Raw genomic sequence first — 17,289 nt, 5'->3', positions numbered from 1 at the left:
TTTGTGATGATTAAATCAGCTGGTGTAAGTTGAGATTTGCCTCTGTTGTTTGGTTTTATTGTCCCTCACTAATGGCTCCAGTGGTACACTATCAACAATATGAATGCCTTTCAAGGGGCATCAAGGGGAACTATGCGGCAATTGGCAAACATCCCGCTTATATATATAAACTAAACTCATCAGAACGCATGAAGAGTTTGTATTCTAGAAGAATTCATCACCAAAAAAATTATCCAACCCTCCGTTCCCCATAGCAAGTAATGTCAGAGCTTCCTTTTAAAATGGTCCCCAAGGTGGATGGGAAACAGGAGAGGGACTCACAGAGACACTTCAGCATCACCAAGCACAGACAGTGGACTGAGTGCACTCCAGGCCCTAGGAAAACAATGGTACCTCCGTCAAAAAAAATGAGAAGCTATAGGCGTGAAAAGGTATGTGGGTGTACTGTAGCGTGAATGTGACTGGAGAAGCGGTATTGTAGGGCTGGGGAGGTCATTGGAGTTCTGTTACAGTATTTAAGGGGGGCATCATCAACAGGCCGCAACACACTACACACTGTGCCCAGCAGTGTCAGTAAACAATGGGGTCATGTTTGTCGGGTCTTGTATCCAAACCAACCACACATTCCCTGCAGAGCAGTGATTGAGCAATACGAGTGAAACAGTAGACAATGGACATGTCTTCCTTTCTTCTTTTGAGTGATACTTAATTTTTATCACAGCAAGACGCAAGATAAGTGCAACATTTCCATGCCGCTTAGAGTGGTGATTGAGCAGTAGGAAACAGAGAAACAAGGACGTGTTTTTATTTTTTATTTTGAGTGATATGCTACTTACAGTATAGACTACACGGCCAAAGTATCTGGACACCCCTTCAAATTAGTGGATTCTGCTATTTCAGCCACACCCGTTGCTGACAGGTGTATAAATTCAAGCACAAAGCCATGCAATCTCTATAGTAAAAACATTGGCAGTAGAATGGCCCGTACTGAAGAGCTCAGTGACTTTCAACATGGCACCATCATAGGATGCCACCTTTCCAATAAGTCAGTTCGTCAAATTTCTGCCCTGCTAGAGCTGCCCCGGTCAACTGTAAGTGCTGTTATTGTGAAGTGGAAACGTGTAGGAGCAACAATGGCTCAGCTGTGTGGGGGTAGGCCACACAAGCTCAAAGAACGGGATCGCCGAGTGCTGAAAGCGCATAAAAATCGTCTGTTCTCGGTTGCAACACTCACTACCGAGTTCCAAACCGCCTCTGGAAGCAACGTCAGCACAAGAACTGTTCGTCGGGAGCTTCATGAAATGATCACCATGCGCAATTCCAAGTGACGGCTGGTGTGGTGTAAAGCTTGCCGCCATTGGACTCTGGAGCAGTGGAAAAGCATTCTCTGGAGTGATGAATCACGCTTCACCACCTGGCAGTCTGACGGATGAATCTGGCTTTGGCGGATGCCAGGAGAATGCTACCTGCCCGAATGCATAGGGCCAACTGTAAAGTTTGGTGGAGGAGGAATAATGGTCTGGAGGTGTTTTTCATGGTTCGGGCTAGGCCCCTTAGTTCCAGTGAAGGTAAATCTTAACGCTACAGCATACAATGACATTCTAGACGATTCTGTGCTTCCAACTTTGTGGCAACAGTTTGGGGAAGGCCCTTTCCTGTTTCAGCATGACAATGCCCCCGTGCATAAACTGAGGTCCATGCAGAAATGATTTGTTGAGATAGGTGTGGAAGAACTTGACTGGCCTGCACAGATCCCTGACCTCAACCCCATCGAACACCTATGGGATGAATTGGAACGCCGACTGCGAGCCAGACCTAATCGCCTAACATCAGTGCCCGACCTCACGAATGCTCCTGGCTGACCTCACTAATGCTCAGTCCCGCAGCAATGTTCCAACATCTAGTGGAAACCCTTCACAGAAGAGTGGAGGCTGTTATAGCAGCTAAGGGGGGACCAATTCCATATTAATGCCAATGATTTTGGAATGAGATGTTCGACGAGCAGGTATCCATGTACTTTTGGCCATGTAGTGTATCTAATATAACAAACAAGATTAGTGGAATTTCACTGTTAGTTGTATAGCTTTGATGTTGCATGTCTCACAGCATCCACAGTTGCCAGATAGTAATGGAGGAGGTTTATATTGACTCATGTAGGATGTTTGTGTTCCCAGATCCATACATTAAATGCATGGATCAGGGCTTTCAGAGAGAACGCAATTACATGGGAACTGTCTGAGCAAATGTCAACAAGCACCATCTACATGTAAAGCACTACGTTGTCTAAAACCGTCTTGACATAACATTGAGCAGCAAGCTCTTTATTTAGACAAATGGACAGATAAGACAGAAAGAAATATGGAGCATGGAATTTCTCATCTTCTCATTGTACATTGTTGTGCAGTTGCCATATGATCATAAATCTACGATATCCACATTGTCAGATAAGCCATCCTTCTGCCTTGTCAAAACCAACTTTTGTCTGCTAAGCTTTGGGAGCAGACTGTTGATTGAATGTGACATGATTTATGATGCCTCCAGACCTTTCTCCCACGTGGCTCTGCCTGCTTTAATGGCCTCCTCCACTCCCTATCAGACCCAGGGCTGAAGGCCAATGGATGGCGCAGGGTGTCACACCCTGGCTCTGGGACTCATTATGTTGAGCCAGGGTGTGTGCATTCTATGTGTTCATTTTCTATGTTGGGTGTTCTAGGTTGTCTATGTCTATGTTTGCATGTGTGACTCCCAATCAGAGGCAACGAGTGTCAGCTGTCGGCTGGTTGTCTCTGATTGGGAGCCATATTTAATCTGTATGTTTTCCTTTGGGTGTTGTGGGTTTTTGTTCCTTATTCGGTCAGTGTAACCGTGGACTTCACGAGTCGTGTTTTGTTTGTAGTTCGAAACTTTAATTAAATAAAGTCATGTTTATTTCACACGCTGCGCCTTGGTCCGTTTCCTGTAACGACGATCGTGACAGAAAAACCCACCATACCAGGACCAAGCAGCGTGTCCAGGAACAGGCAACCTGGACGTGGGAGCAGCGTCGGAGGGTCGAGAGGCAACCCCAAGAAATTTTTAGGGGGGGGCACACGGCATGGACGACGGGGCTGACGGAGGCAAAGATGGGGCGAATCCAGGAGGCCACCAGGCCAGGGGTACACCGCCCTGTACGTCCTGTGCGGATGCCTCACACAGAGTGTGTGAGGGCAGGCATTCAGCCAGGACGGGTGGTGGCCGCTCTTCACTCCAGGCCTCCTATCCGTCTCCACAGCCCGGTTCGGCCTGTCCCTGCTCCACGCACCAAGCCTACGATGTGCGTCGCCAGCCCAGTCCGGCCTGTCCCTGCTCCACGCACCAAACCTACGGTGCGCGTCGCCAGCCCGGTCCGGCCTGTTCCTGCCACCCGCACCAAGTCTACGGTGCGCGTCGCCAGCCCGACCCGGTCTGTTCCTGCCACCCGCACCAAGTCTACGGTGCGCGTCGCCAGCCCGACCCGGCCTGTTCCTGCCACTCGCACCAAACCTACGGTGCGCGTCGCCAGCCCGGTCCGGCCTGTTCCTGCCACTCGCACCAAACCTACGGTGCGCGTCGCCAGCCCGGTCCGGCCTGTTCCTGCCACCCGCACCAAGTCTACGGTGCGCGTCGCCAGCCCGACCCGGCCTGTTCCTGCCACTCGCACCAAACCTACGGTGCGCGTCGCCAGCCCGGTCCGGCCCGTCTCTCTTCCACGCACCAGGCCAGGGGTGCGCGTCGTCAGCCTGGTAAGGCCCGTTCCTCCTCCACGCACCAGGCCAGGGGTGCGAGTCGACAGACTGGACCAGGGGCGCATTGGGGGGTGTATTGTAGGGTGGTGGTCAAGGCCGGAGCCAGAACCGCCACCGAGGAGGTATGCCCGCCCAGCCCTCCCCTGTTTTGGTTAGTTGAGGCGCGGTCGCAGTCCGCGCCTTTAGGGGGGGGTACTGTCACACCCTGGCTCTGGGACTCATTATGTTGAGCCAGGGTGTGTGCATTCTATGTGTTCATTTTCTATGTTGGGTGTTCTAGGTTGTCTATGTCTATGTTTGCATGTGTGACTCCCAATCAGAGGCAACGAGTGTCAGCTGTCGGCTGGTTGTCTCTGATTGGGAGCCATATTTAATCTGTATGTTTTCCTTTGGGTGTTGTGGGTTTTTGTTCCTTATTCGGTCAGTGTAACCGTGGACGTCACGAGTCGTGTTTTGTTTGTAGTTCGAAACTTTAATTAAATAAAGTCATGTTTATTTCACACGCTGCGCCTTGGTCCGTTTCCTGTAACGACGATCGTGACACAGGGTAGAGACTAGACTTCAAATCCCTTCACCATGCACCAACCAATGCAGATGTCACTCATCTATCCATGTTAACAGACTTTCCTGCTCAGCTAATGATATTATGATGGCTGACTGTCAGCTTACATTGTGTTTGAGAGCTAATATAGCTTTCACCGGCCTGCATTGATGATTTACGTCATGAAATTAGCAAGTGGAAAACAAAGCCAATGCTCCACTTATGATAATCACTCATTAGCACGTAAACTCCCAAAGGCACGCCATCCACTTTAAAGTCTCCAGCAAGTTTTAGAGGAATTTGAGTAGACTTAATTGAACATCAAAAGTAAAATATAAAATTGTTTAAACTCATGAGTAACAACAGAACACACAAATGAAGGAAGATGGAGGACAACCTTAGGCCTGGTGGTGAGATTCCAAACCACAATTAAAATCGGTAAACAGAGGGTTATGTATCATAGAAAGAAAAAAACAGAAATTCAACAGCAAAGCAAAGGGGGAAAAAAATCTCCAAACAGGGTTTCTAGACCAGGGCTGTTCAATTTCGGTCCTGGGGGGCCAAAACACTTCTGTTTTTTGTTTCTACCTGGTAATTAATTTCACTCACCTGGTGTCCCAGGTCTTAAATAGTCCCTGATTAGAAGGAGAGGATGAAAACCAGAAGTGTTTCAGCCCTCCAGGACCGATATTGAACATCCCTGCTCTAGAATCTGTTGAGACAAGACGTTGGATGAGAAGGACCTGTGTCGCCATCCTCCATCCCTGAGGGACGTTGGATGAGAAGGACCTGTGTCGCCATCCTCCATCCCTGAGGGACGTTAAAGAGGCCCCATGAACTCTGAGTCCGCTCCTGATTCATCCAATGAAGACACCACAGAGACACCCCTATCAGCCAATGCCTCTGGGACTCCACTCCTAATGATCTCCACTCAGAAGCGCCTCTGCTGCTCCTCACTGGGACTAAATGATCAGATAGACATCAAAGACCTGGGAGTCTCACTCATGGCACGCTGCCCAGAATGGATGAATGGGAAGGATGTCTTCTTCAGAGAAGAGGGGAATAAAATGTTATGTTTCTCCCATTGAATCCAATAATATCATACTCCTGCACCAGCCTCAGACCAACGGTAAACTGTAATCTATTGTGCCAAGTAATCATACTGTAGCCTACTGCACAGAGACTGAGAATAAAGACATGGGATACTGCCCTGGGGAGTGTCTTACTTGAAATGGTGGATCAACTGTCAGAATGATGAAAACATTTCACTCATCTTCCTGTTCGTGTTTTGTTATTGCTGTCAAGCCAAACTGTGGGTGTTGTTTATTTCACTGACCTTAGCCATCCTGTCATGAATAAACAAATAAGGACAACGGTGAGCTGTAAATAAACCTGCCCACAAACACAGTGATTTCATCAGGGAGGCTTCAGTGGTATTTTTAGTGGTAACTCATAACTCAGGTCACCTGCGAAGGTTGTACTTCAGTACTCAGAGGAACAAAACGTTTTCAAGGTGAACAAACTATGACTAGACATTTCGGATTGAAAAGAAATTCACCATTACTCCCATTTCTTATCTCAACAAATGTTAATTAGCTTGCCAACTAGCCAAAACCTTAATTCCAGGCATGGAACTAAGCCTTGACGTATGGTTTAAACAAGTTCTGCTAAGAACAATCCGAGACGGAACACAGACTGAGACTGAGACTACTGTAGACCTTCAATGCAAAACAGTGTGTTTTAATCAATTATCTGGTGACGTGAATATATTTAGTATAGTTTTATCTAAAAAGGATACCTTTTTTTATGTTTCACTATTTTTATTTTTATGAATTTCACTGAGGAGGATGGTCCTCCCCTTCCTCCTCTGAGGAGTCTTCACTGCTACCAGAGTGCAGTTTTCTCCGCCAGAATGGTTAGCTAATGCTAACAACAATATAGAACCCCTTTGCCTACATCAGATTCAAACTGCGCAACACAACGAGAACGTAAGAAGAAACAGGGTCACAAGCAGCTTATCGGCAAGACTTGGCTTTTACTTAGGGGCACGACGAGAGGGAAAGTTCAGCTAACAAGGGCAACTACAAGGAGCTTGTAGAGGGAATTGCACGTTACAATGCTTTACTTTCTGAGCATATGGAAGTTTGTACTGTCTTCTCTGGGATGTCGAAATCAATTCAGAATGACTAGATCGCTTCCATCGCATCATCCATTCAAAGTGAGATTACAAAGAGAGGTTGACGTGTTGCATTTTTTTCATGCTCGCTCAAGTAGGCTTTCCACTTTCCTCCGGTATTTATTTAGCAAAGGTAATAACACACCATCACTCCGGACAGACACAAGCAAACACTTTTTACATACATTTTGCAGCAGCCTAGGCACACCTAAACATTAGATATCTAACATGCTGTATGGGATGAAAACAAGACGATTCTTCAGTCTGATCAACGGTAGGCTACTAATAATAGCAGCTGCATAAAGCCTATGCACCCTGTCCATCTGGTCAAGGTAAACAAATTGGTAACGTTATGTATTTATAGTCCACTTGTGTGTCAGGAGAAGATGTGAACGTGATCAATTTTGGTTTATATGCAAACTTGGGCTGTCTAGACTTCCTAGACCTTTTCAATCCAAAATTATTAACTGGAATTAATCAATCAACATAATAGTGATGACATAGTCTGTGAGTAAATGTTTTATTAGGCTTGCAGTTGCATAGGCCTGCACTATGCAAACATGCATAAAGAAAGCTCAGCCCTGTGAGTTTTATTGTCCATCAGTTGTTGTCTCTGTGTCTGGGTAGAGGAAACCCCCCTGTTAGTCTAGTCAAAATATAATTAATGTGAACAAGTATAAAGTTGCTGCAGTTTGACAGGGTTTTCATTCTCCCCAGGGCCAGGAGTTTTTTCCAGTCGTTTTTTTAAACCATGTGACCTGATTAGAAAGACTGGTCCCATCATAGCCCGTATAAAACATTTTTATAACTGATTAATCACTGCCATACCCTATAGGGTCTGGAGTTTTCCTGGTTAGGTTACCAGATAAGGAAAAACTCAGGGTACCAGGGGGAATTATTGTCCCACCACTCTGGGACTATGGTGCCACCAGTCTGCTCGCAGTTGTCAGTTATCGTCAGGTATATGGATGATCAGGGCTTTATCCAGGAACATCTCTTGGACTACTTTGATGTGTCAAGTGGGCGAGATGCGCAGTCTGTGTTTGACTTTGTGAATTCTGAGATGTCCGAGTTTAACTTCATGGAGAAACTTGTTGACCAAACCTATGGTGTCACTGCTGTAAGGGAATGTATATGCTATTTGTATCTACAGTGTGTGTTGTATTATTGGTTTTTTTTGGCTTATGATCAGCTTACCTCTGTCCTGCACTGAAGGCAAGCCTCTGAACACCTCAACTCATGCCTCATACCCTCATTCAATCACTGCTGTGATCCCTTCCCAACTGTGTAAGTAGCCCTCTCATCCCATTCCCCATAATATTGTACTATACATTTTTTAAACACGCTATGTTGTCTCCTTGCGGTCCTAGCCTATACCATGAATCACCCATCCTCCTCAATTGTTCAAGTCACCAGCCTCCATTGGAACTAGTGGAGCTACAGAGGGCTTCACCACAACAGGCTGCGGCTGTACACTATTGTTCCCACACGTCACCTGACACATTTAACGCTTGGGTTTTGGCCAAGGTTTGGAGAACAGAGGTCGGCAGAAGGAAGACACAAATTACACACGCAGGACAAATTAGCTTTGAGGCCACAAAAAACAATATAAAACGACAACTAAATAATATATTTTGTTGGATTTAATACATTTTTGGTTGGTACAAATATAATGTGTTTATGTGTAAGCAGCAGGTGCCTTGGGGGAAAGAGTTGTACAAGTGATGGAAATACAACAGAAATATGTGCAGCATATAAACAGAATAATATATTATATTATACTCATGATAAGAGAGAAAATGTCATTTGCATACTGATTTAAGACGCTTCTGTAAGTTAAGTTGGTAGATAGACCAAAGCAATGTCTAATCAAGTGCTTTCCTTAATCATGATGGCAGGCACAACACAACAACAACTGCGTTGTAATTTACAACAATGTAATTTAGACACCCAACTATAGAATCAACATCAGATGGAAAACTGTTGCGTATGAGCCTATTATTTAAAAAGTGTTTTGTTCAATGTGGCATATAGATTAGACAAATAATTGGACAAAGGGAATGGGATCCTTGCCTTTCAGACCACCTCTAAGTAAGCATCTGCATTAAGGTCACTGCTGCAGTCCAGCCCCAGCTCCCAGCCAAACAGCAAGGTAATCAGTGATCACATTCAAGCTGTGATAAAAGCCACTACAGCTCTCTCAGCCTAGATTGTCTGCTATTGATTTGCCTTTACAGTTTAAATGAAATGTCGCCATTCACCTCTGCGTGGACGCTAGCAAGTAGCTACTTCTTCTTATCCGGTTGGAACTCTCCAGTGTCCACCACGGAATGGAAATGAACAGGCACCCAAAAACACTGCTGATGTCATTTAGGCTGTGAACTGCACAGCTCAGTGACCTAATCCATATTTACTACTCCGCTTTTCCCTCCATTCTGCCTCATATTGAGCCCCTTAACAATGGAGCTCAATGAGGCCAGGATTAATAGGATGACTTGGACTACTGAGTGCAATATAAAGCACTTAATAAACGCTGCCATGGCAATTAGCACTGACCTGAGGAGGTACCCATGCCAGCCTGTGCCCACTGGGCCTAATGGTGCCACCCGCTGCCCTTTCCAAGTCTTCCAGTAGACTGTTACTCTGGTGTTAGCTATAAATGTACTACTCTCTCCAGCCTTTGGCCCAAGTCTGGCCTCTCGCCATTCTAGGTCAAGTCCATTTAGTTGTGCAATGGAAGGCACATTCGCCAGCTTGGCTTTTGACCCCTTAAGAGACCTCTTAAGTGGCGGGATTTCAGGAAAGAGGACGTGTTTTCACCCGTTGGCGACTGATATGAGAGTGTGTTTTGAGGGAAGCAGCTGGACAGATACAGCAATGCCTATATTATGTGTTCTGTACTGGCAATAGTGGGACAAGATTAGACTGAAACTGTGAGTGCAATACTTGCAATTGCTCTATTTTTGGTCATTATTTGCAAGAACTTGTTTGCACTGCTTCTTGATGTTTCCCAAATATTTCATTAAAACCAAAAGAGTAATTCAAAGACTCAAGGTTGTGTACAGTATTGTATATGTTCAGCTGGTTGGGAGACCATTCTCCAGCCAGTGCGGGTGCTTTGAGACTTCCTGTGTATTGCCAAATACAAATGCATTCATAAAATGACAGCATGTGTATGCCCTCTGTATGTGCAACAATCATTTTCCTCTAACTGCAATCCTGTTGCTTACCCCTTTATCCGTCAAACCATCAACGCTGATTATGTACTTAGTGTAACATAAATGCTTACTTGCAGCTATGAGAGAGAGGTACATTCATACCTATTCAGTATTGAATTATCGGCCCCATATCAAGACTATGAAATAATAATTTTGCCTACTGCAATTGGAAATAGAATTAGCTCCTGTTGAAATGCAATTTAATTAGTCTTTGTTCAGTATAATGGCCTCACAGTATTCCTATTGGCATAGTTTGACATTTTGAATTTACAGCCCCAGATAGGTGACTCTTATTTTCCTTCCTCAGAATTCAATCAATGCAAATGGGCTTCTTTCAGCAAAGATCTACTACATTTTGGCAACCTGTATATAGAAGAGCCAGGAAAAAGATAGCGTTTCTCATTCAGATTGGCTCATAGCGAGATTGCTTGAAAAGAGATGAACTGATTGTCAATGGAATGCATTGACTGCACAGTAAATTCCATAGTGTTAAATATGCAGTGTCAAAGTACATTGACTCTTACAGAGTTATTACTACAACAGTTGGAGTAAGATACCGCCCAGTGTTGGTGAAAAAGTACGTTGTTAAAAGACGCAGTGTCAGACGTACTCTGGAAAGCTCCGCCCACCTACGACTCGTCTCAAACGGACCACACATTTTCACGGCGCCATTTTCTTCATGTGGAATGACTGCGGTAAGTTTCTCCTAAGCGACTATACACACATTATTTGTCATTTTAACAGAAGCAGCATTTAAGAATTACTTTATATCGTTGCTAACAGTGCACTCTAGTTGGTTTTAGGTCTTAAAATGTCGAATTTTAAAAAGGCTAACGTTAACATGTTGTGACTGACTTCTGTCCAGTCCATGTGCCAGCAGTATTAAGCTAACGTTAATTAACATTAACTGACGAACATAACGTTCAAACTAGACAATGTCAGCCCGATTTATTGTAAGTTATGTTAATACAACGTGGAGGGGGATTGTGTACTTCTTGTTAACGTTCAGATATTACAGGAACATAGCAAAGACTAAGGGGAGTTGGCTAAACTAGCTACAGTTAGCTACGTTAGCTTGACTGGCTAACTATGTGCGGGTGGCATGGATTTATTATGTTAACGGCGGGTAGACATTAACCTTGGACACTGCTTAAGCGGTGTGCCTTTATTTTTTCCTGGATATTATACAAAATGACTTTCGGGTTTCAAAGCAGCAGCAGTACTGTTAAAATACTTAAGCACTATCTTAGCACACACTTATGGTGTAACGTTTAGCTAACATTATTCAATTCAATGTTATTTATATTGTCAAATCATAACAAGAGTTATCTCAAGACACTTTACAGACAGAGTAGGTCTAGACCACACTCTATAATATACCAAGACCCAACAATTGCAGTAATTGTGCGGGCAAGGCGGTAACATTAATGTTACAAGGATGAAAATCAGACGTTATCCTTTTTAATGTGTTTGACAGTAACTTCAATTTAACTGGCCATTTCTGCAAAAGTGCTGATCATTTCTCAGCACTTTGGTGGCTTGAAACAATATTTTTCTTATATTTGAGGAAATACTGCTAAAATAAGACCATCAACTTTTTAACTGTGAGAAATTGTACTGATACTATTTGCAGGGAGCATGCTGCTTAAAGCTAAACTTGGAGATGTCCAAAAATTTGTCAGAATAACTGAGCCAAATCTGAAAGACTTTTTGATTGCAGGTAAGAATTTGACAATGTTAGTAATAACTGTCTGAATTTAGCTGTTTAAAATTGATATACTGGAATATTCCTAAAATGATGGGACATGTTAAGTTCTCAGGTTTTTGGAACTGGTCCATTTTTGTACGTCTAAATTTCTTCTGTTTTGCCCTTGGTAACTACACTTTAATTGTGGATGCATTGCTTAAGGTATAGTTATGATGCTACAAAAAAAAACATTTTAATCACTTAATAGTGTTTGTTTAAAACCTATTTTATAGGGTAAGGTAGGTGTACACAGTGAAATTATTATATAAATAATGATTTACTTTTGTTTACACAAGCTTTTATCCCTGTTTTTTCTAGCATTTGCAAAGTTTGGTGTCCCAGCTGTAACAGAAGGTGTGAAAATTGTTGACAGTTCAGGGACTGAATTGGATGATGATGTTTTTGAGGATATTATAAAGGATCCCTCAACTGGGGTGCTAACCATCAAATATGACTCAAGTTTGTTTCAGTTAATTAGACTAATTAATGAATACGTTATTTCTTTGTTTTATGAAGTTCATGGTGTCTATTAAATAAGTGTCTTAGATTATGAGGGAACTATATATAATTCTTTTTCTTCTAAAAATCATGGTTAGAATCTGTCTCCATGGTGGCCTCTTCTGAGCAATCCCAACCATCATCCCTTGATACCTTGGACTCTGAGGATACAGTCATTATTTCAGATAGCCCCTCCAGAAAACGCCAGAGGCTGGATACAGAAGCCAAGCAAGTAAGACAATTCTGACATTTTAAATTCTGTTCTTGAATCTGTTCTCAGAGAATTAAAATTACATTAATATACATTGTAAATTACATGGTTTCAAAACATTTTTGAAGTCCTGATTAGGGATGTCCCGATCAAGTTTTTTTAAGCGCCCTATCCGATTAAAAAAAGTATCTGCTGATATTGAGTCCTGATCAGATACTTTTATTTATTTATTGATAATACAGTGCACACTTCGAGTACATTCAAGTTATTGTCGCTGTCTGGAGGGAGTTTCTTACCATTATTGGCTTTTTCATTGGATTTTTGTAGCACTTGCAATCTTTGAGATTGGATCGGGACATCCTCTGACATCATATTAGTTTATTTCCAGTTTATTTGCAGTGGACATAACATGCAGAATTGTTATGCATTTTGTTTTAAGTTGGTGGAATCAGCTCTTACCAACAAAACCGGTGGGGAACGTATAATAAATGAATACAACCGAACCAAGTCCTTGACGGATGAAACAAGACGCAAAATGGTGAACATGCTGGCAGCTGACATGACAGAAATGAATGGGTAATTTGTTAATAGTCCTTGTGTTCTCAATCTGTAAATCTAAATCTGAATCTAAGTGAATATGACTGCACAATCCTTTCTTCTTCAATTTTGCAGTACATCTCCACCCAGACAGGTGAAAGAAATGTATGCCAAAGGAATAGTGACCTTATTCCCGTACCTCAGTGACCCATTCTCTAAGAATGGCTATGTGAGTTGCACACAGTAATAGTTGTAATGTTAAATATTATTGGAAGTTTTTGAATCCTACCAGACCATGTTGTTTTCAATGAAGTATCCATTTTTGTTATCCTTTCATCCTTCAAGGAGCATTATTATGATGGCGAGAGTGGAACTGGGTACTTGGCCTGGAGGATTAAAACTATTCAGAGAGGCACCGCCAAAGACAGGCGATCATCATTCGGAGGTAATACTGGAAAATGTATGGAACAAAACAGTTGCTAGATCAATAATTGCATTTGTTGCACTATTTCTCAGACATATAGTATAATGTGTAACTACATCCTTCAATTCTGCTAGCTCCCTCCCTCTTAGCAAATTTAAAGAAAATATGCATCAGAGACCTACAAAGGACTGTGACATAAGGGGGGTTGCCTCGACACTGACTGGTCGAGGCAACCCCTGGCAAACTGGCCTTGCAAACTTTAGGGTGATTTAAACCAGTAGATGGCATTTTCATACATTTTTCAACCCACAAACTGCAGATTTCATAAATTGTGAAGAAATAATGTCAATATTAACACCAGCATTGATGCAGGGCTCCACACTAACTTTTTGTCTTGGTTGCACTTGTGCGCCTAACTTTTTATTTAGGTGCACCAGCACAAAATGTAGGTGCACCCAAATTTTTTCCTTGCGTCGCCATTAACGCCACAATTTCAAGGTCACCTTTTTATCACGCTCCATATACATTGATATATATCATGTAACCACCCCCCCCCTTTGCTGTCCTCTGCCCCTCAGATGGCCAACACCTGTAATTTGGCCTTCTTCCCATTTGGCCTTGGCTAAACCAGCTTGCCACACTCCCTAGCATCAAACATATCATTCATATCATTTAGTTTACAGCTCAAAAAGTATATTTTACAGTGGAGTACTTCCTTTAAAAGTTAGCCAGGCTACTAAAACTTTTGACATGATTGAAATTTTCCCGTGTTGTGTAGAATCAGCCAAAGGATCAACTGGTGAAGACATGTCTGGAGGACCGACTGTCAGACGAGAATCCCAGTTTGTTCCAGAGACTGCCCTGACTGATGATGAGTGCAACAAAGCAATCTCACTGATGAAACATTCTGCTGATGCAGACACAATCAAGAAGAAAATGGAACTGACGTTTGTGTATCGCCGCAAAATGATCCTCGACCCCCAGCAGTCAAGCAACATACTGTCTGAGTTTCCACGTTTTAAAGACGTCAAAAGCTTGGTAATTATGTTATTTTGAAAATACTATGACAAGTGAATTGTTTTGTAAGACATTGTAGTGATACTAGCTAGCTAAACTAGCACGCAATACAATTTGATTGGCTGTCAAATAACTGAAATTGTCACCAACACCACCCCACTCCAGGTTGAACAGGATTTTGTTCTAATGTTCGGAGAGGATACCTCAAGCAAGCTTCTGGAAAGGTGGCCGGTCACGTTCAAGAAAAAGATCATCAAACAATGCAGAAAGCTTCCATCCACAAGTGAGCTTGAAGAACTCTTGCTGGCAGCTGATCCTCCTGAGGATGGCACTGAATTGGATGTTGACTTTGGTAAGATGCTTGTAAGCCTACCTTTTGTGTTGTATTGCAATATCAACATTATGTGTAAACATTTAAATATCAACATAATACTAAGAAGCTGGATCTGTGAAAGATTTACGAGTACGTTCTGTAGCAGTATATTGAACAAAACTTTTGAGATTTGACTCAGCCCTGTGGATGTTTTAGTTAGAGAACTTCTTGTGATGTAGAACTGCTGTCTGTCTGGGGGGTCTTTTGTAAAGAAAACAACGTAACTGAAGTGTGTTAACATTGAACTTGTGTTGTTACAGGTTGGGACAGTGATCTGTCATCGGTTTTACTGCTTATACACCTGATTCCACCCTCCGCTCAGGGTCGGAAGAGACCAGGAAAGGTTTCCGCATCCCAAGCAGAGAAACATCTTGTGGTATTCAAGAAGGTTTGTATTTTTCTAATTTGTGGTATGAACACCTAATATTAGGCTACAAGTATTCATTCAATATTCATATTCAATAAGAGTAGTGTATTGGCTCTTTCTGCATATTCTACAACTACTTGGCCATTAACTACAGTTTTCCCTCATTTGTCTTCGCAGACCGGAACAAACATTCAAGAGCATCTCGATGCCATCACTACTAGCGCTCAGCCCTATCTCCTAGCTGTTGGAGTTAAGAAGAATGCAATCCACCAGTTCTTCATCATTATCGACAAGAATGCCATACCTTGCAGGTCAACCTCTTCTCTTGTTGCTTTTGACGAACTATTTAAGGCACATTTTGTGTTTGGCACATCCTACAACACCATGCTCCACAACATGTACACTTTCATCCAAACTACAGTGTACAGCATCGATGCTGGCAAGGTCAAAGAGAGCCCTCGTGTTGCTGAAATCAGGGCGAGGTTACTTCATTAGTGCTTGAAGTTTCTCCTCGAACATGAAGTGTTTTGTTTGTCAGGCTGAGTTATCGAGTTCAAATATGCTTGTTAGGCATTTACGATTAGTTCACGGTTACTTGCCTGGAAAAAATCTCCGGCTTAAATGTGCTCAGACTGGATGTGGCTGTGCGTTTGGTACGTTTTCTGGTTTTAGGAAACATTTAAACACAAAACACACTGAGTATATTGACCAACAGGTTGACCCTGATGTTTATTTAAGCAGCATTGGAGAGGCAGTGACCACTAATGTAGAGGAGACAGCTACAACGTCACGGACAGTTAATGAACACGAGGTAGCCACATCTACTCTGTTGAAAAAGTCCAACAGGAGCACTCTAGATATGTGTGCCTCTGCTGTTGCACAACTAAAAGCAGCTGGATTAAGTCAATCTACTGTAAATAGTTTTGTTTCCTCCATGGAAGAAGTGTTTTTGAGATTCAAAGTCAAGCTACAGATGCAGCTTTGCAGTGCTTATCTCCACAGGAAACTGAAAATAAGAACAGAATAGAACAATCTTTGCAAAAGTTGGAAAACCCTTTCACACCCTTAAATTCAGAAGCTAAACGAAATAAACACTTCAAAGAGAAATGGGGAATCGTAGAACCTGTTGAAAAGGTGCTTGGCACAAGATTTGACAGCAGAAGAAACAAAACAACTGGGACATACGATCAGGTCGTTGTAACTGACAAGTTTGCATATATTCCTATTTTAGAAACACTAAAGGCCATTTTTCAAAACCCAGAACTTGCAGACATGTTCAAGCCCAGGCACATGCCCAAGGAAGGTGTGTATGCAGACTTGAGAGATGCCGCCTATTTTAAAAAAAGTCCCTTATTCTCTATAGAAAAAGATGCCATACAGATCCAGCTATTTTATGACGACTTTGAAACAGCAAACCCCTTGGGGTCTAAAAAGGGTATACACAAATTAGGTGCTATATACTTTACATTAAGGAATTTTCCCCCAATCTTTAATTCATCATTGATAAATATTCATTTGGGTGCTCTTTTCCATGCGCAGGACATCAAGCGTTATGGTTTTAATTTGATTGTCACGGTTCAGACAGACGACAAGAGGACCACAATTGCGTCACACCAGAAAGTTTATTTAAACTTAAGGGGAAAGGGATGTAGGGAGTGAGTGAAGGCTCCAGGGGTTATCCCGTCCGATGTGCTGGGTCTGTGCCTCCCCCCAGTGGCAGCGATGCGTCCGATGACGCCGGTGGTTGGTGGTCCAGAAGTCCTGGGGGGGGGAGGAAAACACAGACACAACGGGGCGGATGAAAACAGGCAGAAGTACAGTTCAAGGGAAATCCAAATACGTTGTAGCAAGGCAGAAGGCTGGTCAGAGTTACCGGGGTCGAAGAGTAGTCAGGAGTCGTAATGGCAGAAAGCAGGTCTGGTTTTCCTGGGGCAGAAGAGTATCCAGGAATCAGGCAGGTCCGGGGTCACAAAACAGGGGTGAGCCAGAAGCGCGAGCACACAGGTTCCGGGTGTGAGCTTTGCAGACGATCTGACAAAGGAGAGCTGAAAGACAGGGCTATAAATACTGGGAGAGGTTAGTGGGTAATGCAGCGCAGCTGGCAGAGTAATTAGAGCCGAGCAGAGCAGGGACAGGTGGAGCTAGTTAGGCTGAGTAGAGAGAGTGGTGAGCAGAGTGGAAGAAAATTAAGGTGGTAACCCGGTGGAGTGAGAGGCTCATGACATTGATACTTGAGCCACTTGTCAGTGATCTTAAAGTACTCGAGACAGAGGGACTTAAAGTTCCCAGATTGAAAGATGTGATTCACGGTACCATAGTTCAGGTCACTGGTGATAATCTTGGGTTGCATGGTTTATTTGGCTTTGTGGAGTCATTTGGGGCAAGGTATTGTTGTCGTTTCTGTCTCCTTGAGAAA

General features: G+C 43.2%; 2 protein-coding genes across 5 annotated transcripts in view; one reads left to right on the top strand and one right to left on the bottom strand.

Annotated features, from left to right (window-relative positions):
- Positions 1-17,289, bottom strand: part of LOC121547303 (glutamate receptor ionotropic, delta-1) — a 509,157-nt gene that overhangs the window by 336,902 nt on the left and 154,966 nt on the right. The gene's annotated exons all lie outside the window — the stretch shown is intronic.
- On the top strand, positions 10,192-16,435 carry LOC121547302. Of its 4 annotated transcripts, XM_041858491.2 has the most exons (11): positions 10,192-10,394; positions 11,333-11,419; positions 11,765-11,800; positions 12,043-12,176; positions 12,595-12,731; positions 12,828-12,921; positions 13,038-13,137; positions 13,895-14,154; positions 14,299-14,485; positions 14,767-14,894; positions 15,051-16,435. In XM_041858491.2, exons 1-11 carry the CDS (start codon positions 10,379-10,381, stop codon positions 15,366-15,368), a joined length of 1,497 nt encoding a protein of 498 aa, XP_041714425.1. In that variant the 5' UTR covers positions 10,192-10,378; the 3' UTR covers positions 15,369-16,435. The 4 variants fall into 4 exon arrangements, with proteins under 4 accessions (XP_041714425.1, XP_041714426.1, XP_041714427.1 ...); XM_041858492.2 differs by lacking the exon at positions 11,765-11,800; XM_041858493.2 differs by lacking the exon at positions 11,333-11,419 and having other exon boundaries at positions 10,193-10,394.

This window comes from Coregonus clupeaformis, chromosome 31 (genome assembly GCF_020615455.1).
Source record: "Coregonus clupeaformis isolate EN_2021a chromosome 31, ASM2061545v1, whole genome shotgun sequence".
Lineage (NCBI taxonomy): Eukaryota > Metazoa > Chordata > Actinopteri > Salmoniformes > Salmonidae > Coregonus > Coregonus clupeaformis.
Note: the sequence above shows the minus strand (reverse complement) of the source record. Positions and strands in the feature narration are given on the sequence as shown.